The sequence below is a fragment of the Penicillium riverlandense genome, assembly GCF_028828495.1.
Source record: "Penicillium riverlandense strain IBT 135883 chromosome Unknown utg000008l_segment0_segment0, whole genome shotgun sequence".
Classification (NCBI taxonomy): domain Eukaryota; kingdom Fungi; phylum Ascomycota; class Eurotiomycetes; order Eurotiales; family Aspergillaceae; genus Penicillium; species Penicillium riverlandense.
The window spans coordinates 2356283-2380690 of NW_026643199.1; the positions used below are offsets into that span (position 1 = coordinate 2356283).

The window sequence follows — 24408 nt, forward strand, 5'->3', positions numbered from 1 at the left end:
CCGACAGCAGATCCAACAGCGCAATCTTCAAGCTTTTTCCTCCGGAGCCCTGGCCGCGTTGTGCGCCTTGTGTCTTTCTGCCTCTCTTCTCCATCCTCCTGCAAATTTCCATTGCACAAATGGCGCAACCAGCGCAACAAGCTGCACTGCAACACATATCGTAAAGGCCACGCCAACACCCACTCCATTCACCATCGGCATAATAAAACTAGTTCCTCCAGCAGCAAAGAGACATCGTGCTAGATTGAGGCTCGCACTGGCTGCTGCACTTTTGTCAGGAAAGATATCAACGAGATAGGTCATGATGACGGATTGAGTAGAGACAGCGGTCCATCCTGTGATGAAGGTGGACACGATCGGGACGGCAATGGGCACGCGATGCGGATATTGGATCGTCCAGCCGAAAAGGATGATGGAGAGGCATTGTAAGAGTGAAAATAGGGGAACGAGGCGGAGACGCGCTTTTTCGATGGGGAAGTTGCTGTCATCCTGGTTGCTGCTGTCTGGGACGCAATTTTCAGCATCTGCATCTGCAGCAGGAGGCTCGTATTTGGCTTTGACGCGCCGGTAGTCCAGGTCGAGTATCTTGCCCGTGATCAAAGTGCCGATCATGGAGCCCGCGCCGTTGGCTATGAATGTTAACCCGATTTGGATCTCGCTCAGGCCGTAGCGGTCTTTGAAGAGCGAGGACATGGCTGTGATGCTCATTTGCCAGACTGCGTAGTAGACAGCGAGAAAGATGATAATCGGCGCTGCGAACTTGCTGGTGAGAATGCGGAATGGTCCGAATACATCGATTTTTTTTCGTGCTGTGAGCTGGGGAGGTGCTGTACCTGTGTCCCATTTGATTTTGGTGAGCCTCTGGTAGACTTTCAAAGGATATCGTGTCAACGCGTTGGAAGGCGTCCGGCTTCCGTTGTCGACCACTGACCGAAGCGTCTCAGGGAGCAAAATGATCAGAGAAACGAGAAAGACACCACTGTATATAGCCAAAAACCAGAAAATAGCCTTCCACCCCAACGACCCAGCAATAGCACCCCCAATAACGGGCCCAATAGCAACAGGGACCAGCAATCCAGCCTGGAAAATGCCCATAAACCCACCGCGCTCAGCACGGGTGGTAATATCGCCAATGACTCCAGATCCGATGGCAATAGTGCTCGCGCTGCCGGTACTTTGGAGACATCGGAGCACGACGAGGGTCGTGTAGTTCTTTGTTTCTGCTAGACCGATACATGCGCCGAGGAACACGACGAATGTGCAGACGTATGCTATCCGCCGGCCCTTTACGTCAGAAATAGGACCCCAGAAGCTCGGAGCTATCCCTTGGAAGACTAGGTAAGAGGTCACTGTTAGGTTGACGAGCTCGTATGAGATGTTGAGGTCTTTGGCGATTGTAGGCAGAGCGGGGAAGTAGATGTTGGATGCGAATCCGGAGACTATAGAGATGTGAGCGTGATCACAGTTTGTTAATTGGAAGTCTTACAAGTCGCAGCAATAGAGACAATGAATACTATGAAAGGCTTTTGTCTTTTGTCGAAGATGCTGTATGGCGGCTCTAGAACGGGGGACGGTGGGGATTGAAGAGGCGATGGAGGCTTAGGTCGTTGTGTTTTCTCATTGTTATCGTTTGGAGACATGGTAGATTTTTTTTATGGGAATTGGCATGGGAATTAGAGTAACAAAGTTATTAAACCGGCATTTGGGCAAGGAATAGGATCTGTTTTTATAAGCTGTGATTCGACGGAAGTACCACGGGGCCTTCCGGAGCTGACGGAGCTGACGGAGTTGAGCCGCTTGCTCCGAAGTGGTAAAGCAGTTTTGAGAAAAGTTCCCCGGAAGGCGTAAAAACTCTATACAGGTATACTAGAACACAACTGTTAGGAAAAAATTGCTATCTTCGTCTTAATTACATCAATCGATAAACGACATAATCATTATTGAAGCTCTCGATTAGCCCGAAGTCTGTTTACTTCTAGCATCCAGATGAATAGTGTTTGCAGACGAGATCATAGGTATTGACAATACAGTTGGTTGGCTCGATATTCCAGCATACATATAGATCATGACAGTACGTTCAAGCATTAGCCCAACCCCACATTCAATGCAACTAGAGCGTCCCACGCTTCCTGTAAATTGTATCGGTCTGCTTCCTTGCACAGGACTTTCGCGTACCAGCTTCGATATCTTGAGAATGAATTTCCGCGATGCAGCTGGGTTGGTAGAATGTCTTTCTCCACCTCCAGAACGGATTTATTCTCAGACAGTGCCGATAGCAAAGCTATCCACATCCATTTCTCATTCGTGCTGTTTGGAGGGGTTTTCCCCTTGTTGGTGTAGATTTTTTTTGCAAGCTGCTTCATTTCCAGAGTCACCTTTCCTTCATATTTCCCAATACCCTGGGCGTAAAGGAGGGTCATCCCAATATCCCAGACCACTGCTTTCTCAGCCGTCCAATGATCCGTGGTTTACTGGTCTAATATATAGGCGACCATTTCTAGATTTTGCCATTGTTAGCTCATAGCGAGCATATTGATATTAGTAGAAATATCAATTTCTTACCTGGCGGCATATATCCGTAACTACCCATATAGCCATTGCGTTGTTTTTGAGGATCATGATAAACCATCATATCCCAATCGATGATCTTCCATATCGTTTTTGGCCCCAAGTCTTCTTTGGTCATGAGATTTTTGAGCTTGATATCCATATTGAAAAGTCCCTTTTTCTTCGCAGCTATCGCTCCTCCAAACAATGCTCTTAACATTGAGGGAAAATCGAGCTGCCCGCCTCTGTCTAGGAGCTCTTGAGCATTCTCAGTTAACTCCTCGAAAGCAACGATCGATTCCACGTTGCCACGGGTAATTGTCTTTGCCCACATCTGGGGTTTGACAACATATTCGCTGTCAACTGGATTGAGTAATAGAGCATAATCATACCCTTGATCCCCTTCTGATATCTCGACAGGATCATCTCCACAGGACTCCCCTTTTGCAGGGTCTGTTGTGGGTTCGGCAAATTCCCGCCTTGTGCCATCTATAACCGTTCCCTGTCCTCCTTCTCCGAGCTTATGCCCACTCCTTGTGAGCTTCCCAACATACTTGTCTTTTTTGAATTTAGAGTGTCCGGTTTTCTTGATATTCCAGCCGTTTCCGACAGCTTCCGCCCAGAATGTACCAGCGGGGGACTTCCGTTTGTCAAAAACGTTTAGGTCGTCTGAAATCGAATCAGGTGGCCCGCCGTAAATTGCGCGGTCATCCTCCTCTCCATTCAAAAAAGGAACGCGTGGCAGATTAAGAAACTGATATTGATCGATCCGAGACAGGGAAGCAGATGGAGCGCCATAGGAGAAGGTTGTAGTAAGAGAGATTATCCCAAGTATCAGGGTGCCCAGCTGGCTGGTGTGATACATCTCGGCAGCAGGACAGAGAAACAGAAGGCTAACCAGGTCAAATTATGCAAGGGCAATTCTGAGGGACCTCAAGGGGTTTCATAGCACCCAGTTGATAACCATTCAATCTCTCGAAGGAGCTGGCCGCCTTTTCCGAACTACACAAGGTAGCCCCATGGTTATTAGGATCTACGCTTCGCTGGACCGTGGGATGGGCCTGACCGTAAGAATGTTTTGCTCCACAGATGGCCATGGCGCAGCCTTTTCTTAGTTATCTACCCGCTTCAATGTTATCTTGACTACGGAACCAGAAGCTGAAAGAAAGCCTAAATTTCCCCAAATAGCTACCTAAATTCCTAAACCTCAATCCTAAAGCTCTAGTACCTGGTCCCCCTTTTCCGAGCCACGCGTGATACGTATATACGTACTAGTAGATTCTAGTATGTTTTCGGCTACGGTTTACTAGTTAAAACGAAAAGTAAAGGATTGATGGAAGTTGCGAAATTTTCGTGCCCCATCTATAAGTGGTGGCAGGGCGGGCTCCTTCGGGGTCCGCAAGAGTGCCCCGGATCCGCCCCGTACATATGTAGGGACCGAACGGGAAACGGGGGCCAAAATTCTCGTCGGGGATATCAGGTCTAATTGCTATTCCTCAGAGGTGGATCCGAAGACTATACCGATGTGAGCATGATCAAAATTTATTAATTAGAATGCTTCCGCCTATCGTTGCCCGTCGCCGCGTATTGCCCGCGGCCGTTTACTGCTATCTGTTTTATGCCCTCGCTGCGAACTGGCCCCGATTGCACATTCGCTTGTGAATCCCCAGTTATACCATATATCGACGCCGAGTGTGCAGTAGGGACGAGAAAAATATGTCGTTTTTTAGAGCTTCCTCCGTTCATTTTCCCAATGTTCATGTCCGATGATAACTATTTTTACACCTTCCAGCACCAACCTCTGTCTCTGGCATCTCAACCTCTTGATCCAGGCTTCAGGGAATCCAAGAGGCTACTCTTCGGCATACCCAGCTCGAGAAAATCATCAATCTCCTCATCTAGGCTTTCCACTAGCCTTTCTCTACTCCAGGTTGGCTGCCAGCCAATCTTGTCTTTGTTCACGCACACCACTTTCGGGCTAGATTGCAACAATCAGCAGTCCGATTGCACTAATCATATAAAGCATCTCAAACTTACCTAGAATTCCACATGCTATGTGCAAACTTGATTGGAACGCCCAGTGACTCTGCCGCTACCTCGTCGCTCGGCCATACTTTTGTGGTCGGTTCGTTCACAAGACCACGCGCGTGCATCGCCACCGCTAGACGATCCAAAATATCCCACCAGGCTACGGCGTGTGAGACTGTGAAGTAGTAGCCTTGCTCGCCTGTGGGTAATTGTTTCCTTTGGAGGATTGCTTCCATGAGCTGGGCGTAGAAGGTCGTTAGGTCGGATATGTGGGTTAATATGACTTCCTACTAAGCGTCAGCTATGAGCATATAAACATAAGGGTTTCCTATAGGGGCACTTACTCTGTTCTCAGAAAACTTGTAAACCTGCTTATGCTTGAGGCTAGCTTTGACGAGGGCCGGGATTTGCGGTGAGAGCTGGTTCCAGGTGCCGGTGCCTCGTCCATCTACAATGCTACTATGTTAGAAAGGCGCCAATGGAGGAGATCCTAGAACTCACGAAGCGTTGGTGGCATGACAATTACACCTGTTAGACCGGCTGCTTTGGTTTGTTCAGCTATAAATACATCGACCTAGCCGGCTTATTAGGAGACTATTCCATTCCGTGGAACTGAAAATGGCCTAAATCTTACCTGTCTGACGATATACGAATCCGCAGATTGTTTCTCAAGGTCGAATACTGGGTCACTATCTTTCACTTCTCCAAATGGCCAGCCAGTGTTCGCGTCGAATGCAGATAGCCCAGACGTCTGTTACCGAGGGAATGAGTAGCTTGTCCAATCTAAAATGACAGATACTCACATGAACAAAGAACGTCTCTTTCCCGCTAGTCTCGCGGCGCCTTCGCAGAGCCGTAATGAGATTGAGCGCTACCTGGGCATCTATAGAAGTCGCGGTATGGATAATTATCCCGACTGCACCATCGGATGATTAGCGCTGGGCCATTTAGGAAGAAGGAGGTAACACTGACTGTCATTGCGAAGCACATATCCACTCAAAGCTTCTTGATCACTGAGATCTACCTGGAGCACACTCACGTCGAGCTTCGACAAGCTCCGAGCTTGTTCCTTTGAACGGACTGCAGCATGGATCTTAGCTGTCTCGAGCAAGCCGCCTCTGTGGCTTGCGAAATCGGCGACGATGGAGCCTCCACTGTACATGGATTAGGTTGTCGTCATTGAGTTTGGTCCCTTGGAGTTAATGTACGCACATGTAGCCGCCTGCTCCAGTGACGAGGATATCCGTATTCATGTCTGTGTCTCGGACGCGGAAGATGACAATTGCAATGAGCCTCGTCAGCTGGTTCACTTACGGGGAAGTCTTATATAGATTCCCTGATAAGCGGAGATATCAAGACTTTTAAGTCCGCTTTCGGTCTAGTTGCATCATAAATTTGTCCGATGCTAGCTTCTTACCAGCAAACCTCAACGTAACGCCCCATAGTCGTGTCTCGTGGGGAATAGTTATCACGCCCAGTTTGCCCCTTATCTAGTGACAAGCTCCTCATAGCGAAGGTCCGTAAGAAATAGTAACTTATATTGAAACCGATTATATAAGCTTCATCACAAAACCGAAATTCAACATTAGTCGGTGATAAGACGGGGATAATCGGGGTTGATGAAACCTTAGCAGGAGTCCTGAGAGCGGAATCGAAACTCTTAAAGGTTTTGTACCTTGCTAATATTCACCTGAGGTGCTGGCGTCCGCGTAGGAATTTCGGGCGTCCGGGCCGTTTCACCCACTGCAACGGGACTTGCTCCCAGTCTTCCGTAATCTAGCTGGAGTTGAGATCCATCAACTCCGAAAATATTCTGCACGCATAGTCTAGATCAAAGTAGTAGCTATAAATACAGACGATAAAGAAATATCGACTAGTCTTATCTTCTCATTACAGACAAAATGGCTTTGAACTTCGGACAACACTTCGCTATCCTCAACCTAGATTGGATGTCTATCCTTATAGACCCCGTCAAGGACACAGTCGAAGGCCAAGCATTGATCACAAATTGCTCTCGATGGAACGATGCAATTCACCAAAAGACTCCTCGGCCCCTAACTATTTTCACCACCCTCTCCTTCAGCCCCGGACAGCCGGAACTGAAGAGCGACACGCCATTCTCCAAAATGATTGCACCATTCGGTACCTTCGAACAAGGCACTCCAGAGGCTCAGATCTATCCGGAGTTTACGATCGATGAGAAGGATATCGTACTTCAAAAGACGAGATGGTCTGCCACATCTGGGAACAGCCTGGAGCAGATCTTGAGGGCGCAGGCTATTGATACCGTCGTCATTGTAGGTAAATCCTGGTAGTCCACTGGAGGTTTATCGAGCTGAATTCAAGTGGAACAGTCTGGGCTGAGTCTCTCCGGAGTGGTGATGAGCACCATCTATCGATTGTTCGATTGGGACCTTAACATTTATGTCATTGCGGGCAACGTGCTGGAATTGCCAGTGGACCAGAATGCGGATTTCTCCAAGGTTATGCTGGATACCCTTCTGCCCAAGATGGGTCTTCAAGTCATCTCTCTCAACGAGGCCCTTCAGGCAATCTGAGATGTTGGTACTTGAGAATATATTGATTGGCCTTCAGCTTTTAGGAGTATCGTGCTCGAATTAAGTACCATGTGTACAGCTCACCACGGCGTAGAGCATTGTTCCAAATTCATCGATATTTTCAACCCACCGATCAACCCGAAGACGTCGTTGTGCAATATTAGCCTCATCCAGGTCTGCCGGTGTAGGCCAGAGCTCATCGATCGCAAGACCATTCTCCGTCCACTCAGCCAGATAGACATTGTATGCCTTTTCCCAGTCACTACGACATTGTGCCTGCCAAAGTGATTTATTTGCCGGGGCAGGAAGACCCTGCAGCTCAGTTCCAAGAAATGTCGGAAGACTTTCCTGTGCAGACAGGATGCTATCGAAGAGATACATCACGTATAGCGTGCGCCGCTTTGCTTCGGTGACAATCCACTCCTCCCATCTGGGACGGGCATGGTGCTGGTCCGCTCTGCAGACGAGTCCTCGTTGGGACGAAGAGCAGGCAAGACCTTGGAGGTTCATCATTGCCTGGCGGAAAAAGGGATTGGGTCTTTGGTCAAGCCGGAAAAATAAGACCATGGAGTAGATGAGGTAGGCTTGGAATGCGGCCAGCAGGGACATGTCGTCGTAGATTTCTCGTAGGTCCGTGATGCGTTCCATTTCCCTTTGGAGAATGGTCGCAGCGGCATCCTCACTTCCGGGTAATGGAGTTTCGCATATTCGGATCAAGCTCAAGCACGTCGCGATCGGGGTGTTTGCTGGCTGTTCCATTATTGCCATTTGTGCAGGGTGAATAAAGGGCAACATTCCACGACCCCGGGTTGCGGCAGCGGCGTATGATTTGAGGATCTGGCAGATGAAGCGGGTGACGTTAGGAGGATACTGCTTGATCGTCTGCTCGGGCACGGGAATGTAAGGATTCAACCAGCGATTACTGATGTCATCAACATTAATAGGACAGATCAGATCAAGGCCAGTAAAATCCAGCTGGTCTGGCGAGGCATTCACCGCGCTGGCCATCGCTCCCCCAGTCACTGTAGGGCTGGAGCCCGGTGTGTTGATTGACAGACGACCAGGACTGGGGAATGGTATATTCGGTAGTGAGATCTGGCTGTAGTGCCCTGTATCATGGCTGGTGATTGATTCGTCTGTACCGTGAGCAAGCTGAGGGTAAACGCATGAGAGACCACGCTGTGTACACCGGGTACAGCGTCCGCTTTTGCGATCGCATCTCGCTTTGGCGGTCGAGCATTGCTGGCAGGACTTTTGTCGAGAACTAGCATATCTCGATGGGCCCATGGCTGTTCTGCATGTGTAGGAGGATGTGGTGCGGAAGGCTAGCTATTTATTTTGGCGGTCAACCATACCAGTGGTTCTCCACTAGTACAGTGGAGCAGGATACCTGAAGATCGAGCCCATGACAGCAGTGACATCTACCGGAAGGGAAACCACTAGGGAGTTGTAGAAAGAAGAATTGGTCTGATTTGAGCTTCGACACGCCAGCCCGGCTTATGTGCGATTCGGTCACGTGATATCAAGGGGCATTGCCCGGCTGCAATGCATAGTTATGGTAGACAGTTTTCAGATCACTGCGAGTCAAAACTCGAGACTATTTCTCAGTCCATAAGGGTGTAAGCACCTATGTACCCATTGTCAAAATGGACCTCCTTAGGTATCCTTAAGTATGGATTACCCGAATGCGGTTAGCCTTATCGCATGTTGATCCCCCGATAACTTTTTTTTCTGCCGCGTCTTACCGTCCGCCACTCAATCCATTATTTTCACCCTTCGCTGTTTGATTTGAATTTTTTTCATCATTTGCCATTTTCTTGAAGATACAGAGCATCCTCCCTCATGGAAGGTCCCCCGATCAACGATGACGCCCAGCCGTATGCATCCATGGCTGGGAAGCTGGACCCCCGACTCCTTAAAGCGGTCGACGTGATGGGGTTTGCAACCATGACGGCTGTCCAGCAGCGTGTGTTGACCGAGCTCCCGAACTGGCGCAGTGACTGCCTCGTCCAGGCCAAGACCGGAACAGGAAAAACCCTAGCTTTCCTGCTGCCGGCCTTGCACTGCCTTCTCCAATCGGCGCCCCCAAGGGGCCAGGTCGCTATCTTGATCATCACTCCCACGCGAGAGCTGGCCCAGCAGATTGCAAAGGCATGCGATCAATTAACGTCGCAAATTGCGAAGCCTTTGGAGTGTCATATTGCTGTTGGTGGGACGGCGCGGGCCTCGGCTCATTCGCGCTTCATGAAGGGGTCGCCTTCCGTTCTTGTGGCCACCCCAGGGCGACTGAAGGATTACCTCTCTGAACCCTCCACGGCGGAGAAGCTGTCGAACATTCAAACTCTGGTTTTGGACGAGGCCGACACGATGCTTGAGACTGGTTTCCTGGCTGATGTGAAGCAAATTCTTCGACTTATTCCACCAAAGAGCACGGGCTGGCAGGGTATGTGCTTCTCAGCAACGGTTCCGCCCAAGGTCAAGGATGTGGTCAGTGTTGTGTTGAAGCCAGGCTACACGAGCATTTCCACCATTGAGAAGAACGAAGTGCCAACGCATGAGAGAGTGCCCCAGTACCACGTGTTGATACCGTCAGTGGCAGATACTTTTACCACCCTTGCTTCCCTTCTCAACTTTGAAAGCAAGAATAGCTCGAAAATCATTGTTTTTGGCGTTACTGCAAACATGGTTGCCCTCTTAGCAGCCGTGTTTTCTCGCGGCTTGACTCCCCTGAAGGTGTTTGAGATCCATTCCAGACTCAGCCAGAGCGCTCGCACAAAGACCACGGCTCAGTTCAAGGAGGCCTCTTCCGGGATTATGTTTGCTTCAGATGTTATTGGCCGCGGCATGGATTTCCCGAATGTCGACCTGGTCATTCAGGTCGGCCTTCCATCAAACGGCGAACAGTACGTCCACCGTGTTGGCCGAACCGCCCGTGCCGGCAATGATGGCCGCGCAATCATCCTCCTCACGCAAGGCGAGTCCTTCTTCCTGAGGAACAACCGCCACCTGCCCATCCAGCCCCACCCGCAGACCAACGCGATCACAGAAGGCGCTCCCGCATGCGCCGATGCCGTCACTCAGGCCATGTACACCCTAGAAGAGTCGACCAAGCAACGCGCCTACTCGTCTTTCATTGGATTCTTCGCTGGATCAGGTCTTCTGAAGCAGCTCCGACTCGACAAGGCCGGCCTTGTCCAGCTCGCCAACGAAATGGCCATGAAAGGCATGGCATGCCCTGAACCCCCACCAATGGACAAAAAGGTCATTGGCAAGATGGGACTGAAGGGTGTTCCTGGATTCAACTATGGGAATGGAGAGGACTTGAACGGAGATAGTCATCGATTCCGCGGTCCTCCGAAGGGCAGGCCTCGTGATGTGCTTGGTCCCGGAGCTGGTCACGGAGACCGGGGCAGTGGAGTTGAGAAGAAGCGTGGAGGTGGAGGTGGCCGCGGGGGAGGTCGCGGTAGAGGAGGACGGGGTGGAAATCAGAGAGCAGGATAAGCGCAGCACACGACCAGGCATCATGAACCATGCCATTGATTGCAATTGCAAGCGGAATAGACACCAGAGAATAGAATCCTGTACATTAATCAATGCTACGACTGAAACCAGATTCTAGATTGTTTTTCCAAGATTTCCATTCCTCTTTCAGCAACATACTCCGCCACCGATTAGCCTCCCCACTTTCTATGGCGTCAATCAAATGTGGCGGAAATTGCCGCGCCGGAGGGACTGACTTTAACTTGAAATTATAAATCAAGGTTATTGCTCTTTCTTCTCTTCTCTTTCCATTCACTCATCCACCCATCCACCCATCCATTGATTCAATATTCACCATGGCCACGACACTGCAATCCACGTACAAACTGGTCTCGGGGTTTGAGATTCCCGTGGTGGGGTTCGGAGTACGTCTGTCTCTTTTCTTCGCTCAATAATTATTCAATGTGTCTCTGATGATTCTAACATGATGATCTATCTACTAGGTTTACCAAACGTACGCTATCACAATTCATTCGAGCCATTGGACTTCCTTCTAACGCACACCAGTCCCGCCGAAGTCACCGAGCGCGTCACTCTCAAAGCCCTCGAGCTCGGATACCGCCATGTAAGCTATGACTATCTCCTGCTGCGAATCCTTAGTCTGGCATTTTTCTCTTACACATGAACAATAGGTCGACAGCGCCAAGGCCTACGGCAACGAGAAAGAAACCGCCTCTGCAATCCGGCGGTCCGGCCTGCCACGCTCGCAGATCTTCTACACGAGCAAGGTGCCTAAGTCGATGATGGGCTATGAGAAAGCCAAGCAGGCGATCGAGGAGAGTGTTGCCGCTGCGAATTTGGAGTACATCGATCTGTACGTCCCCTTCCCTTTTCCAACCTTTTTTCCTCTTCTCAGAGGCCAAAAAAGGAAGCATAACTAACCCCACCGCCACCAAATAGCTTGCTCATCCACGCCCCCTATGGCGGCAAAGACGCCCGCCTAGGCACATGGCGCGCTCTGGTCGAAGCCCAGAAAGCGGGTAAGGTCCGCTCACTCGGCGTGTCCAACTTTGCTATTCAGCATCTCGAGGAATTGGAGGAGTACATCAAGAGCGGCGGTGGTGGAGAGATCGCTGTTGGCCAGTATGAGATCCATCCCTGGTGCCCGCGCGAGGATGTTGCCGAGTGGCTGCGCAGTCGGGGCGTTGTCGTTGAAGCGTATTCGCCGCTTGTGCAGGCGACAAGGATGGAGGAGCCTGTGCTAAAGAATTTGGCGGGCAAGTATGGGAAGACTCCGGCGCAGGTTTTGGTTAGGTGGAGCTTGCAGAAGGTAAGTTTTCCTTTTTTTGGTGATTGAGACAGAGAAAGAAGGTGGCTGATGATTGATGTAGGGCTATGTGCCGCTGCCCAAGTCGGTGACTGACTCGCGCATCTTGGAGAATGCGCAGGTCTTTGATTTCGAGCTGTCGTCCGAGGATATGGAAAGTCTGAAGCTGGATGAGTATGCGCCTGTGTGCTGGGATCCTGTGCGCGACTGTAAGAACTAGATAGATAGTCATACTTAGTGTGTCTGTATAATTAGTTCCTCTCAATCAGGCAGTTTGTTGATCCCGACACACCGCCCCGACACTTTTATTCCCACCGAGCAACCAACATCGTCTCCCTCTTCTTCACGTCCACACCTAGACAAACCAAACTCATGGCAACTCCAACCCCAGCCAACCCATCCCCTCCCCCATGACCCCCGCCCCAGCCAGTCCGTCTCCGCCGGACGCAGCACAGCCAGCACAACCAACAACATGCCAGACACAGCACCACGGCGCGTCATCGCCGAGAAATCACGCACCGTGCGACGCCGCTACCAACGCAGCAACAAGGTATTCCAATTCACGCCGGAGCAGCTACAGCGTATAGAACGGGAGCAGGAGCGTGAGCGACGCGCGAAGCAGCTGCGCGAGCGGGAGAAGAAGCGGATTGCAAATAAGAAGAAAAAGAGCGAGCAGGAAGCCCGCGCAAGAGAGGAGCGCAAGAAGCAAGGGTTGTCGGATCCAGGTGTCGCGAATGTGACTTCTAGTCAGCCTTCGTTGGCGAGGTTTTTGGGGATGAAGCCGCCGCCGCCGCCGCCGCCGCTGCCGCAGGCAAGGCGAGATGGCGAGGGGAGTGAGATGGCTAGTGCTACAGATACTACGGAGAAGAAAGAGGAGGAGGATAAGAGTGAAAGTGGTGGGGATACGGAGGTTGATTCGGATGCATTTGGCGATTGGGATGAGGAGATTGGGCCTGCGCTGTGTGCCATCCAAGATGCGGGCGTCTTGGAGAATGCAGATGCGGATTTGGAGAAAGAGAAAGAGAAAGAGAATCATGCCCCGGCCAAGGACGATGACGAGTTCTCCGAGTGCTCAGCCTTCTACGATGAGGAGATCATTAAAGAAGCCGATGCCGCAGCCACTGCCACTGGACCGACTACAGACGACCGACCTGCTACCCATTCTACAATCAATCCATCTACTGCACCACAACCCCCACCGGCAGCAGCAGCGGTAATCGCATCCTTCGGAGACTCGTTTCGAGACGAAACGGCCGATTTCCTAGAAGAAGTCTTCTCACGCGGCGGCGCAGACCCATTTCACGAATTGATCCAGTTGGATACGAGAACATGATTTTTCTTTTATTTTTACAATTACAACAACAGTTGGTATGGCAAGGCATAGAAATAGAAAGAAAGCTGTTTGGACAGCTTAACTAATTGCATACAACCGAATCATGGTGGAGCCCATTCGACTCGGGTGCGGTCCGACGGGAGCGGATCAGGTCGGATGCTGCATTGGAATTGATCCGTTGACAATTGGAGATGGCATTCCGATACAATAATAATTATTGGAGAAGTACGACGTCAATGGATCGTCGGAATGACTTAACTTGACTTTATACTTGTACTTTACTTCCCCCTCTCTTCCCATCCATTCCATCCATCCTCCCTCATCCATCATACAGGAACTAAATAACACCCATCCCCAAGATGCCAACCCTTCAAACAAAATCCCACACCCTCCACTACTCCGACACCCACCCCACCAACCCACCCACCTCGACAACATCCCAACCAACCCTAATCTTCACCCATGGCCTCGGCTCAAGCCAGAACTACTATTTCCCACTGCTGCCCGCCCTATCCGCTTACCGGTGCATAACACTTGACACGACGGGCTCCGCGCGCTCGCCCGTCGTCCCCAATGACAATGTCTCCATCGTTGGCATCGCGGAGGATGTCATTGGTGCAATGGACGCGCTGAAGATTCCTGCCGCTGTCGTGGTCGGCCATTCGATGGGTGGACTGGTGGTTACCGAGCTGGGTGCGCGGTACCCGGATCGTGTGCTCGGTGTTGTAGCTATTGGGCCAACGCATCCGAGTGAGACGTTGGTCAGTGTTATGGGGAAGAGGGCGGAGACTGTTTTGGAGGGTGAGTGTTCTCCTTTCATCATCATCTTCTTTGATATACATATGCTAATAAGCTTATAGGAGGAATGGAACCAATGGCAAACACCATCCCCACCGCCGCCGTCGGCTCGCAGAGCACCCCGTTGCAACGCGCCTTCATCCGCGAATTAATTCTCGGCCAGCAACCGGCTGGATACGCGGCGCTATGTCGCGCAATTGCCTCCGCCCCGGCGCCAGACTACGCTGCCGTGCGGGCGCCGTTCCTGTTGATTGCCGGCGAGGAGGATAAGAGTGCCTCCATGGATGGGTGCAGACATATCTATGAGCATGTGTCTAGCAAGCGGAAGCAGATGGAGGTTCTTAAGGGGGTGGGGCATTGGCATTGTATTGAGGCGCCTGAGGATGTGGGGGGTTTGATTGCGAGGTTTGTTGGGGAGGTGGCGGTCTGGAGGAGTGAAGATCAGGGGGATGTTTAAAGGTCTATCTGGTTTCATCTATCTGTGAGGAATGAGTTTATTTACTTACTGGACTAGTTATTGCATGGAGTATAGCATAGATGAAGAATCCCAGTAGCTAGGTTCCAGTCAATATCAAACAAGGAAGAAAGACTATATCACGAAACGCTATCGTCAAGACAACATTGAATCACCCCAGATAAACCTTGCACTATGCACTGTCACTCGCCACAAGCTTAACATCATACTCCAGCTCCAGGGCTGCCTGCGGATCACCCGTGCGCGGCACAAAGTCCACGACCAGGGAATCCTTGACCGCGAAGACGGAGTCGTTGTCCAGGTACTTGTCCTTGCGGTCGAAGATTTGCGTTGTGAGAGGGCGGTAGCCGGGGTTGGTGGCCTGGGCATATCAATGTGAGCATGTAATATACAATAAGAGAGAACAAAAGGGGGAGAGAGGGAGCATACAATAATGTGAATGTGAGCTGGTCGGAAGGGATGACGGTCCATTAGCTCGAGGAGCTTGCCCGCGGGTCCTATAGAGTCTGTCAGTATATCCCCAACCCAGTATCTATATAAAAAAGGAAATAGGCGTACCATCATCAGGAACCGGATACGGCGTCGGCCTCAAACAATAAAACCCATATCTCCCCTGCTCATCCGTGCGAAACTTGCCACGCAGATTAAACTCCTCCTGCTGGGGGTCTTGCTGCTCATACAACCCATTCGTCGACGCCTGCCACACCTCCACCGTCGCGCCAACGAGCGGCTTCTTGCTCGTGAAATCGACAACCTGTCCATGCATGTACGCCATCTCGCCATCCGCCGGCTTCGTCTTCACGATATCCTCGCCGTTCTCCCGCCAGGGTGTATCGGCGCGGAAGAACGGGCCTAGGATGGCGGTTGCGGTGGGCGCGTCTTTGGCCTCGTCGGCGAGGGTGAATGTGATTTCGTCGACGAGACTTTCCAACCCAATGACATCGCAAACCAGTTGTCCCTCATTCCGCTTATCGTCGCTCATCTGCCCAGCCCAGTTCAGCATCTTCACGCCGGCCATCCACTCGTCCACTGTGAGCTCGTTCTCGCGCGCAAAGTCGTGCACGTGCTTGATTAGCCCTGTCATCAGCTGGCGCATGCGCGGCGTGGTCTTTGGGCCCATCGCGTTGATGACATTGTCTGTGAAGTTGGGGTTGAAGCGATGCGTCGCCATTTTGTGGGATATTTGGTTAGGTTGTGGTGGTGGTGATAGTGGCCGTAGTTAGGACTAGTACATAAGTGCAACGTGTTGGTGGCAGCTTTATATTTATGATAATATGATCCGTCGGAACCCCATCTATTTTGTAGCGCACGGCTCGCACGGAAAGACAGGCTGCTTATTCTGGCCCTGCCATAATTCCCCGCATGAGAAATTCGGATCGGGCGGCGAGGGTCGGATGAGGTCCGTATCCGACGCGGGGGTCGGATGTGACTAACCAATTAATCAGTGGAGCTATACGCGAGGTACTCATAGTTATTGGTATGCTGGTTTATTCTTATTCGTATGAAGTACCTAACTGTTTATTATCGTCTCTTCAAATTCGCAGGTAGCTCCTTAACCACCCTGCCCCCTTCCCAAATCTTACCCAGTCCCATCTTCCGCTCTACAACCACATTCACAAACTCCAGCGACACGAGCTGCTCGCCATTCACCGACACGCCCTCGCTCAGAATAACCCCGTTCTCGCTCCTCCAGAATGGAACTCCCGCTGCTAGCGCTTTGCGGAGGTTCATGTAGATAAGGACCTGTGCGTCGCGCCTCATTCCGGAGATTACTTGTCCTTCTCTATCTTTTTCTTCATTGGTTGCTTTTGCTTTTTCTTTCTGGCTGTCATCTTTTTGATCTTCTTGATCTTTTGAGTGATGTACCGTCCTATCAGTAGGATCCGAAAGTACATCATCAAGATGAGGTCCTGTAGCGAAATGCACATGATTCCTCTTCATACAGCGCAACCCCCCAGACTTAAGAATCAAGGGCCACGCAGCGTGGAAAGTACCATGCACGACGGTAGTGGGTAATTTAGACTCATCATCCAGAGAAAGTGGCTCGAGGAATGAAGCCGCCTCCACGCTTTTGATGCTGTGGCCTTGCGTGGCGCGGATGAGAAAGTGCGAGGGGTTGGTGTCTGTCACAGAGAGCGCGGTGGATGTGGCGGTTTGTTGCGCTTCGGTGGTTGAGGCGGAGTCGATAGCTGAGGGTGTTGGTCCTTGTGTTTCTTCTTCTTTTGTGGTGTTGCTGCTCTCGGCGGAGGGAATGTGCAACAGTGCGAAACGCTGCTTATCCGAAGAGGCAACGGCGTGGAGGATCTCAGGGAATGTGGTTTTGAGGGATTTGAGCTTGCGCCAGTTTAGCTGGAACCATCACGGCATTAGTAGAGAGCTCTGCTCGCGAAGCAAAGGTAGGCCAGGTACACACCACATCGGAGACATTGGCATACCCCTGCGCCGTCATCTTCACGCCCTCCTTCTCGGCCGCATGGCGGAGGAGATGGCTCAGTGCTTTGGAAATTTGTACATCGCGACTAGGGGGCTGGCGGGCCCGTTTGTCTTTTGGATTGGGCATTTTTCAGTGTTGCGGGTTGTGAGGGCTGTCCTGGTGTGAAATGATTCGGTGGTGCGCGCTCTGTCTAGCGGGCAGACTTTCTGTCTGTCAGAGTGAAATGTGCAAGGATCAGATACGTGTGACTCACTCAGAGTCGCCGGAGCGAAGCTATTACGTCGGTGCCTGAGGAAGAAGTAACTACAGTTGGAAAAGGTTGAAGGTGGGCTGCGGGCGCCAAGACGGAGATTGACATCATTGGCTCCGAGCTAGAACCAAGAGAGAAACTGGGGGTATAAAGTACATCCAACGCGCGCCAAATCAACAAGACAAGACAAGACAAGACCACCAGAAAATACCTATAATCATCGATCGCAGATACAACTGCACTCCGCCACCGGACACACCTTATGCCGCTGAAACCAGTCTCGAGCATGATGCGCGTGGAACCCATGGTTGCAATGGATGCAGAACACCACAAACCTCCGCATAACCTGATCCTCGCTGACCTTGCGCGAATGATTGGGCTTAGCATCCGCATCCGCCGCAATACCCGCGCGAGACATCGGGTCCGGCGCGCCCAGCCAGAGCGTGCACACGCCACACCGCGGCATATGTCTCCCGCAGCGCGGACAGACCGTCCCCGACATGGTCGAAGATCCGCCGAGCGGATTGCCCGCCGTCTGATGAACCGTTTCGGCCGTGGAGGGTGAGAGCTCCGAGGAGGCGTCGTGCTGGGTTAGCGGGCGCGTGCAGTAGTTGCAGGTGAGGCTGACTTGCTGCGGCGGGGCAGGGACCAACTTGCGGCCGTCGACGGTGATGGCAAAGTTGCGAGAGCCGACGTCGAACCGGGCGCGCTCGAGCTGGAGTTTCCAGGAGTTCATCTGTCGGCGGTATGTCTCGCGCCAGGCTTCGAATTGTGCGATGCTAGCGCGGTTGCTGACTAGTCGCGGCACGGTGTGGCTCATGGCTAGCACCGGGGTTTGGACGTCATTGAATTTGTCGATGTATGACTGGAACAGACCCATGGCGAGATGACCAAGACCAGTGAGCACTGTGCCCTCAATGTCGCCGTGGTGGATTGCTTCGGCCGTGGCGTCTTTGAGATACGCGGTGAGCTCGTCGTCGGGGAGCCAGCGGAGTGCCACTTCCACACGGTATTTCAAGGGCAGAGTGGTCTCCTTGATGACTGCGTTCCAGTCGCCTTTGCTCACCAGAGCCAGGATCGCTCTTGAATACGGGTCTGTGAGCTCCTTGGCAATCTCCGCGCATGTTTCTTCCCAGTCCGCATCATTCTCTCCCTTCGCAGCACCCGCAATCGCCATCGCGAGCAGCTTATGAGCTTGGGTGGGCTCGTGGCTGCGAAGGCCTTGGTATGCAAGCTTGGGCTCGTCCTGGAAGACAGCTAGTGCCGCTGCTTTAGTATGCTGGTTGTCGGCGGAGAGGTTCTTCACCAGTTCTTCCAATTCACGGTGTGATTGAGTCGCGCCGCACAGACGGAGACAGAGCCGACGGTGTTCTGGGTATGCGGTCTGACAGCCCTTTTGTTCCGAGAGATTCAACTGTCCAACTAGTGACACCACGGCCTCGGTTACACTTGTCGGGTCGTCAGCCTTGGTGCTGATGCGCCGTTTCTCAAAGCCTCGGCCTGTTCTTATCAGCCCGGTGTCATCATACTCTGTAGCAAAGCAATACGTACCTAGGTCGTTGTTCCATACATTGTGCACACCAAGATAATTCAGATCCAGGCCATTGACAACCATGGACATTCCGGACGAGTCTGTCCGCGCACCTGAAAGTAATATTAGACCCCTGCACATGGATGATCTGTCAAAAACTCACGCTCGACCCAATCCCAAAAGTCCTGTAGAGCCGGATCATCCGCCAGAATTTGTTGGTTGTGTTCCTCGTCAAAAAGATACCCCTCTTTGCATCGGAAGCGTGCAAGAGTAGACAGAGTGAGAGCCTCCTTCGCAGTTAAAAGAGTCCCAAGGGTCCCTAATGATATCGCGCGTTCTCTACTTTCACGACTGGGAATAGGATCTGACACGATCACTCTCGATGTAGATGACTGGTCTGTCCTATACATCTTTGGGCTGGAAAGAACTCGTGATTTGATATTTTGAACCAGCTGGGAGACGGGAGAAATGTGTTCGGATAGAGGATGGATGGTTCGAACATCGGACTCATCAGATGAAACGCCACAGGCCAAGGCACCTTGTGATGATAGGTCGACAGGCGCACATGGCGGCCGGAGTGTCAGAATCTGTGCTTGTCCGTTCCCGTCCAATGCAATGGCACTCGGCTGCGGGGAGATGTTAAGGTTCAGGAAATCAAACGACACGACTCTTTCCTTTTCTTCGCATCCACGGGAGGGATGGTCGAATGGAGAGCAAACATCTCGCACGAATTTGGTGTACACCGGCTCCGGGTAGTTCCTGAAGGAACCTTGGCCTAATGTCTCATCAATCGAAGAACGGACCTCCTCAGACAAGTAATCCTTGGCGATATCGTAGGTCTTGAAATGCCCATTGCTCGCGAGAGCACCAAGACAGCCTCGGTTGGACTTGGAGAAGCGCAAGCTCCAGATTGACGATTTGGCGTTGAACACGTTCTTGAATTGCAACGCCGCCGCGGCTTGGCCCGTCTCCGGGCTGCTGGAGGAAGGACCAATGGACGGCGACGCCAGGCGGGTTCCCACGCGTCGATCCCAGACGCAGATGGTGCTTTCGTTGGACGTGGCACAGGACGCGATGTAGTTCTCATCGAGCCAGTCAATGGCCAGATTGTGTACGCAGCGTGTGGGAAATTGGAGAGATGGGTTTCCCGGTGCCTCTGAAAACTTCGATTAGCTGCGGCCATAGGACAATCTCACAAGTGACCAACCTCTCAAGTCACAAATCCGAACAAATTGGCCCTTGACACCGGTTACCAAGGTATCCGGCTGATCCCTGAAGAACTTGATGCTGGTAATCGGCTCCGAGCTGGCCAATTTCCGCAGAGGCTCGGCAAACCCTTTACTCCCACCAGTCAGACTGAGTCGCTGGTTCACATCCCAGATATTCAGACAAAAGTCGTTGCGGACGCGGTCGAGTCCCGACGCGACCAGACCGTGCGTGCTGAACGCGACGGCATTGCAGTAGCGCTGGTTGCGAACGGGAAACGAGAGAGACTCCTTGGAATTGCCATCCAGACGCAGAATAGTCGCTTCTCCGGAGGACTGTCCGACGGCGATCAGGTGTTCATTGGAGGTCGACCAGTCGAATGCGCGGAAGAGCGGGACGTCGGTCAGCGTCGACAGCACCTCGTGCCGCAATGTTCTCCCATTGAAGCCGGTGACCTTGCACAGTCGAAACGACTTGCCCGTGACGTCGACGGACAGAAACCGCTGCTCTGCGGCCGACGAGGACGGCGACCAGCGAATGGCGGACTCCATGAGCTCTCGAGGGTTGTCGATGATGTTATCGTCGTTATCGTCGGACCTGCGATCTGGGGATGTGTCGGCCCGATGGATGACCCGAGATCTTTTTTTCCTTCTTTGATTCAACGTTCCTCCTCAACGCAGCAACAATGTTTGGGACCAAACAACGCGATCCGCAAAAGCGAAAGAGCCGACAGCTCGAGGGGGGTGAGGATGTGCTGCCTGCGCGCAAGAAGCTGCATCGCAAGGCACCCAGCGAGGACGAAGAGGAAGACTCGGAGAGCCCAGAACCAGCCGCCAAGTCCAAGAACCAACCCGCGCCACAAGAAAAGAACTATCCCTCCGTCAACGATCTGAAGAGGCGAATCCGCGATGTGAAACGCCTCCTCAACAAGCCGGACTTGCCCGCCGATGCGCGTGTCGTGCAGCAACGCGCGCTGGCAGGGTACGAGCAGGATCTGGCGGAGGAGACGGCCCGACGACAGCGGTCGCAGATGATCAAAAAATACCACTTTGTGCGATTCCTCGGTATGTATTGGTGTTCTGCCATGACTCTTGTCCAGTGCTAACGACATTGCGGCTTCCAGATCGCAAAACCGCCACCAAGGATCTCAAACAACTGCAACGCCGAGAGAAGGAGCCAGGCCTAACTCCGAGTCAGAAGGAACGCCTTGCAAAAAAGATTCAGGCTGCTCGGGTCAATCTCAACTATACCATCTACTATCCTCTCACGGAGAAGTACATTTCTCTCTACCCGAAATCCAAAGACCAGACATCTGGTGAAACGCCGGCAGAGTCTGATCCTGAGACGGAGCCTGCAAGCAAGAATGCAAAGCCTGCACTTTGGTCAGTGGTGGCCAAGTGCATGGACGAGGGAACTCTCGATCAGCTTCGCGAGGGCAAGTTGAACATAAATGCCAATGGCGAACCGATTGAGTTGAAGAAAGAAAAGCCCAAAGAGACTCTTCCGTCAACCAAAGAAAAACAGGCCTCTCGTCGGGGTGACCAAGAAGGAGGCAGGAATCACAAAACGCAGAAGCAAGAACAGGGCCGGAAGATGCGCAAGGTGCCTCAGCCACCGGTAGAGGAGGATAGTGATGGAGGATTCTTCGAGGAGTGATGTGTCCTGTCGATTATCTTCATTGTCTGATATTGATATCCAATGCTAAACATACTAGTTTAAGGTTATATTCGTCCAGGCTGTTTTCTCTCCCTCTAATATCGATAGGGCTATCGATTATCGCACAGGCTGTTTGTTAACATGGCTGTATCTGATCTCCCCTCCTGCCTTTTCGGCTATCCTCACCACCACCTTTCTCTTTCGCACAATCCCTAACACCTCCCATCCCTCTTTCACACCCACCCGCTCACAGTGTTTTCTTTCATTTTGCCCCTATCTTTTGTATTGCTTTTGTGAAACGCATTCCTTCAAAATGAGCGATATCAAAAACATTATCAAAAATGCGATGATGGCCTGCCCAGTCGAAGAAGCCGCAAACTTCACCGCAAGACTGAAGACTCTCCGGCAGTCATGCATAAGCAGCCTTTTGGAGCTTAGGCACTTCCCCGATGTGATCTGGCAGCCATCTGATGGCCCCGGCGAGAATCCTGCGAACGAAGTTGATCGGATCCAGCTAAAGCTCGTGATCGAAGTGACCTGGCGTGACAACAAACCGGACTTCCCGCCTGCCAACACCCGACTATCTGATGAACTGGTCTACCTGGCTGTCAAGTACATTCCTGCCAAGGCGCGTGGTTCGTACTGGCCCTACGACTTCACGGTCCAGGGCGACATCCGCACTAATCGTGTGCCATCTGGCCCGCCGGTTATTGTTTGGGCTCATGGCCTGCCGTTCTTCCCTGTTTACCGTGGTTACTACATCCTCACTGGCCGCGAGCATGCTCGATACATTGGCTGGAAGCTGCGTGTCAAGGATTGGGGCATGTGCAAGCATGCCGCCATCTGGTCCATCGGGGCGGTCCTTGCTCCCGCTTCTGCAGTGGCTCTGCCTCGCAGTCTCGATCGCCAGCTGCGACTCCACACGCCGAGCATGAAAGAGCTGCCTTCGCCCTGGGAGAAGGACCTTCACCCTGATTACATGGCTTCTCGACACCACCTGTGTGCTGTCCTGCCCCGAGGTGCTGGTCATGCTTTTATCTTTCCGCTGTGCAAGTTTCAAGGCTACCATGTGACCTGTGGTCCGCACCCGCACGATGGTTTTGGTACGGCCCAGATGAAGAAGGATTACTTCCAGGAGTGGGTCGAGGGCTTTGACTTTCAGACTATGGTCGACAAGCCTTATGTCAATGAGACTGTACCCTGGCCTCTTGGATATGAGATGGAACCAGAGCAAGAGGAGGATCCGCATGGTCCGATCACGGTGCTAGGAGGAACTCTTGCAGACAACAACATCAAGAACCAAGGCAAGGAAGATGGTAACAGGTTTTCACAGGAGGGTTGTTCACAGGAGAATGCCGTGAACGCCCTGATTAAGATGGAGCTCAGCGATATGATTTGGCCTGCTACGGAATCTGAGCCAGAGCAGGCCAAGAACGAAGACAATGAAGATGGCGACAACCATGCACAGGAGAAGGATGCCATCAATGCCTTGAGTGAGAAGCAGATCCACGAGATGGATTGGGCTGCTACGGAACCCAAGCCTGAGCCAGACCAGGAGCAGCGCATGCCGAACATCATCGACGACTACATCGCCGATGACATCGCCAACGACATCGCCAGCGCCCTCCAGTCTCATGTCTCGATTACCAAGCGCCGCGACTCAATGCCTTCATCCGTTGCCAGCGCCAGCCCCCTTCCTTCTTCTCTTCTTTCTCCTCCTTTCCATCCTTCTCTTCCCTCTTCCCTTTCCAACTCCACCTCTTTTGCTCCCACCTTCTCCGTCGACTATCCCGTGGCCACTCCCGTCAATCTGCTCGCTCAGCCCGTCGCTGTCCAGTCTGCTGACAACGACCAAGAGTCTTTCTCTTTCACCGACTACCTCAACTTCACGCCTGAAAACGCGACCCCCGAGCCAACTCCCGAGGCTCCTGCTCAAGATACTGTCGATATGGGCAACCAGATCAGTATCGAGTCCACCGACGGCGCCGGTGATAGTCGGTCCACAGTGATCGACACAGAGGGCCTTATCCGCCTGCAGCTCGCCAATCCTGCCGCTCAGTCTGTCCTTCTTGCTGCTACTCAGTTGGCCCACGCTGGTACCACCCCCCAGGCCACCATCCACCTGCAGATCGGCCACTCCGGGGCTCGGCGTCTCGTTGCCGCTGCTCGGGCGGCCATCGCTGCTTCCAACATCCGGATCATTACCCACGCGCCCCCTGGTGCCACCACTCTTGCCAATGCGCAGGCCACCGCACAAGTCCCGGCCCCGGGCCAAGTGCCTTACCTGCCGCTGCATGTCCAGGCCTCCAATCTAGTCTACATGAACAAGCGCACTATGACATCCAACTTCGGCGCCATGTTCATGCACCACTACCCAGGCACCCACCAGCTGTTCCGCAACATGATGCTGATCTACCACGGCGGCAGGGCGAAGCACCGTGCCCGTGATGCCGGCGACACCAACGAGCAGTCCAGTGCCCACGCGCTGAGCCTGCTGAACCTTGACATCAAGAACACACACGTCCGGATTCTGCACGACCTCGTCCTCTTCCGTCCCAAGGGTGTTGCGCACGCCATCATGGACTTCTACGACAAGACGGGCTTTCTCCAGACCGCGTACCCGCAGCTGTATCTTGAGCTGCCTCCCAACATCATTCTTCGGCCTGGCTTCTCGCTGGATGACCTGCCTATGGAGGATCTCTTCCTGTCCGTCGTTGCTTCTAACCGGTCTGTGTATGCTCGGGTGATTCTCCCCGCTCAGCCGGGTCTGACCTAATACTCATCC

The 24408-nt window shown here is 52.4% G+C and overlaps 14 protein-coding genes across 14 annotated transcripts; 7 read left to right on the forward strand and 7 right to left on the reverse strand.

Annotated features, from left to right (window-relative positions):
• Positions 1-27: 27 nt before the first annotated feature.
• Positions 28-1640, reverse strand: N7474_009957 (putative MFS multidrug transporter; the record flags this gene model as incomplete). The annotated part of the gene is made up of 2 exons (XM_057201367.1): positions 28-1439; positions 1487-1640. 2 exons carry the CDS (start codon positions 1638-1640, stop codon positions 28-30), a joined length of 1566 nt encoding a protein of 521 aa, XP_057049354.1.
• Positions 1641-2084: 444 nt separating this feature from the next.
• N7474_009958 (uncharacterized protein) lies at positions 2085-3412 on the reverse strand (the record flags this gene model as incomplete). The annotated part of the gene is made up of 2 exons (XM_057201368.1): positions 2085-2437; positions 2563-3412. The coding sequence occupies 2 exons, from the start codon at positions 3410-3412 to the stop codon at positions 2085-2087; spliced, it is 1203 nt and encodes a 400-aa protein (XP_057049355.1).
• Positions 3413-4362: 950 nt separating this feature from the next.
• Positions 4363-5828, reverse strand: N7474_009959 (NAD-dependent epimerase/dehydratase family protein; the record flags this gene model as incomplete). Its single annotated transcript, XM_057201369.1, has 8 exons — positions 4363-4525; positions 4585-4862; positions 4920-5023; positions 5077-5149; positions 5210-5326; positions 5379-5491; positions 5548-5729; positions 5788-5828. 8 exons carry the CDS (start codon positions 5826-5828, stop codon positions 4363-4365), a joined length of 1071 nt encoding a protein of 356 aa, XP_057049356.1.
• Positions 5829-6476: 648 nt separating this feature from the next.
• Positions 6477-7133, forward strand: N7474_009960 (cysteine hydrolase family protein; the record flags this gene model as incomplete). The annotated part of the gene is made up of 2 exons (XM_057201370.1): positions 6477-6872; positions 6930-7133. The coding sequence occupies 2 exons, from the start codon at positions 6477-6479 to the stop codon at positions 7131-7133; spliced, it is 600 nt and encodes a 199-aa protein (XP_057049357.1).
• A 60-nt stretch (positions 7134-7193) lies between these two features.
• N7474_009961 (Zn(II)2Cys6 transcription factor domain-containing protein) lies at positions 7194-8420 on the reverse strand (the record flags this gene model as incomplete). The annotated part of the gene is made up of 1 exon (XM_057201371.1): positions 7194-8420. One exon carries the CDS (start codon positions 8418-8420, stop codon positions 7194-7196), a length of 1227 nt encoding a protein of 408 aa, XP_057049358.1.
• A 555-nt stretch (positions 8421-8975) lies between these two features.
• On the forward strand, positions 8976-10634 carry N7474_009962 (P-loop containing nucleoside triphosphate hydrolase protein; the record flags this gene model as incomplete). Its single annotated transcript, XM_057201372.1, has 1 exon — positions 8976-10634. The coding sequence occupies one exon, from the start codon at positions 8976-8978 to the stop codon at positions 10632-10634; it is 1659 nt and encodes a 552-aa protein (XP_057049359.1).
• A 335-nt stretch (positions 10635-10969) lies between these two features.
• Positions 10970-12160, forward strand: N7474_009963 (aldo/keto reductase; the record flags this gene model as incomplete). The annotated part of the gene is made up of 5 exons (XM_057201373.1): positions 10970-11042; positions 11117-11238; positions 11321-11487; positions 11574-11943; positions 12005-12160. The coding sequence occupies 5 exons, from the start codon at positions 10970-10972 to the stop codon at positions 12158-12160; spliced, it is 888 nt and encodes a 295-aa protein (XP_057049360.1).
• Positions 12161-12412: 252 nt separating this feature from the next.
• Positions 12413-13273, forward strand: N7474_009964 (uncharacterized protein; the record flags this gene model as incomplete). The annotated part of the gene is made up of 1 exon (XM_057201374.1): positions 12413-13273. One exon carries the CDS (start codon positions 12413-12415, stop codon positions 13271-13273), a length of 861 nt encoding a protein of 286 aa, XP_057049361.1.
• A 359-nt stretch (positions 13274-13632) lies between these two features.
• On the forward strand, positions 13633-14528 carry N7474_009965 (alpha/beta fold hydrolase; the record flags this gene model as incomplete). The annotated part of the gene is made up of 2 exons (XM_057201375.1): positions 13633-14074; positions 14134-14528. The coding sequence occupies 2 exons, from the start codon at positions 13633-13635 to the stop codon at positions 14526-14528; spliced, it is 837 nt and encodes a 278-aa protein (XP_057049362.1).
• Positions 14529-14718: 190 nt separating this feature from the next.
• Positions 14719-15717, reverse strand: N7474_009966 (intradiol ring-cleavage dioxygenase; the record flags this gene model as incomplete). The annotated part of the gene is made up of 3 exons (XM_057201376.1): positions 14719-14907; positions 14976-15043; positions 15105-15717. The coding sequence occupies 3 exons, from the start codon at positions 15715-15717 to the stop codon at positions 14719-14721; spliced, it is 870 nt and encodes a 289-aa protein (XP_057049363.1).
• A 350-nt stretch (positions 15718-16067) lies between these two features.
• N7474_009967 (tRNA 2'-phosphotransferase) lies at positions 16068-17106 on the reverse strand (the record flags this gene model as incomplete). Its single annotated transcript, XM_057201377.1, has 2 exons — positions 16068-16895; positions 16960-17106. The coding sequence occupies 2 exons, from the start codon at positions 17104-17106 to the stop codon at positions 16068-16070; spliced, it is 975 nt and encodes a 324-aa protein (XP_057049364.1).
• A 341-nt stretch (positions 17107-17447) lies between these two features.
• On the reverse strand, positions 17448-20518 carry N7474_009968 (uncharacterized protein; the record flags this gene model as incomplete). Its single annotated transcript, XM_057201378.1, has 3 exons — positions 17448-18862; positions 18925-19915; positions 19991-20518. 3 exons carry the CDS (start codon positions 20516-20518, stop codon positions 17448-17450), a joined length of 2934 nt encoding a protein of 977 aa, XP_057049365.1.
• Positions 20519-20652: 134 nt separating this feature from the next.
• N7474_009969 (Efg1 domain-containing protein) lies at positions 20653-21623 on the forward strand (the record flags this gene model as incomplete). Its single annotated transcript, XM_057201379.1, has 2 exons — positions 20653-21031; positions 21091-21623. The coding sequence occupies 2 exons, from the start codon at positions 20653-20655 to the stop codon at positions 21621-21623; spliced, it is 912 nt and encodes a 303-aa protein (XP_057049366.1).
• Positions 21624-21936: 313 nt separating this feature from the next.
• Positions 21937-24399, forward strand: N7474_009970 (uncharacterized protein; the record flags this gene model as incomplete). The annotated part of the gene is made up of 1 exon (XM_057201380.1): positions 21937-24399. One exon carries the CDS (start codon positions 21937-21939, stop codon positions 24397-24399), a length of 2463 nt encoding a protein of 820 aa, XP_057049367.1.
• Between the last annotated feature and the right edge of the window lie 9 nt (positions 24400-24408).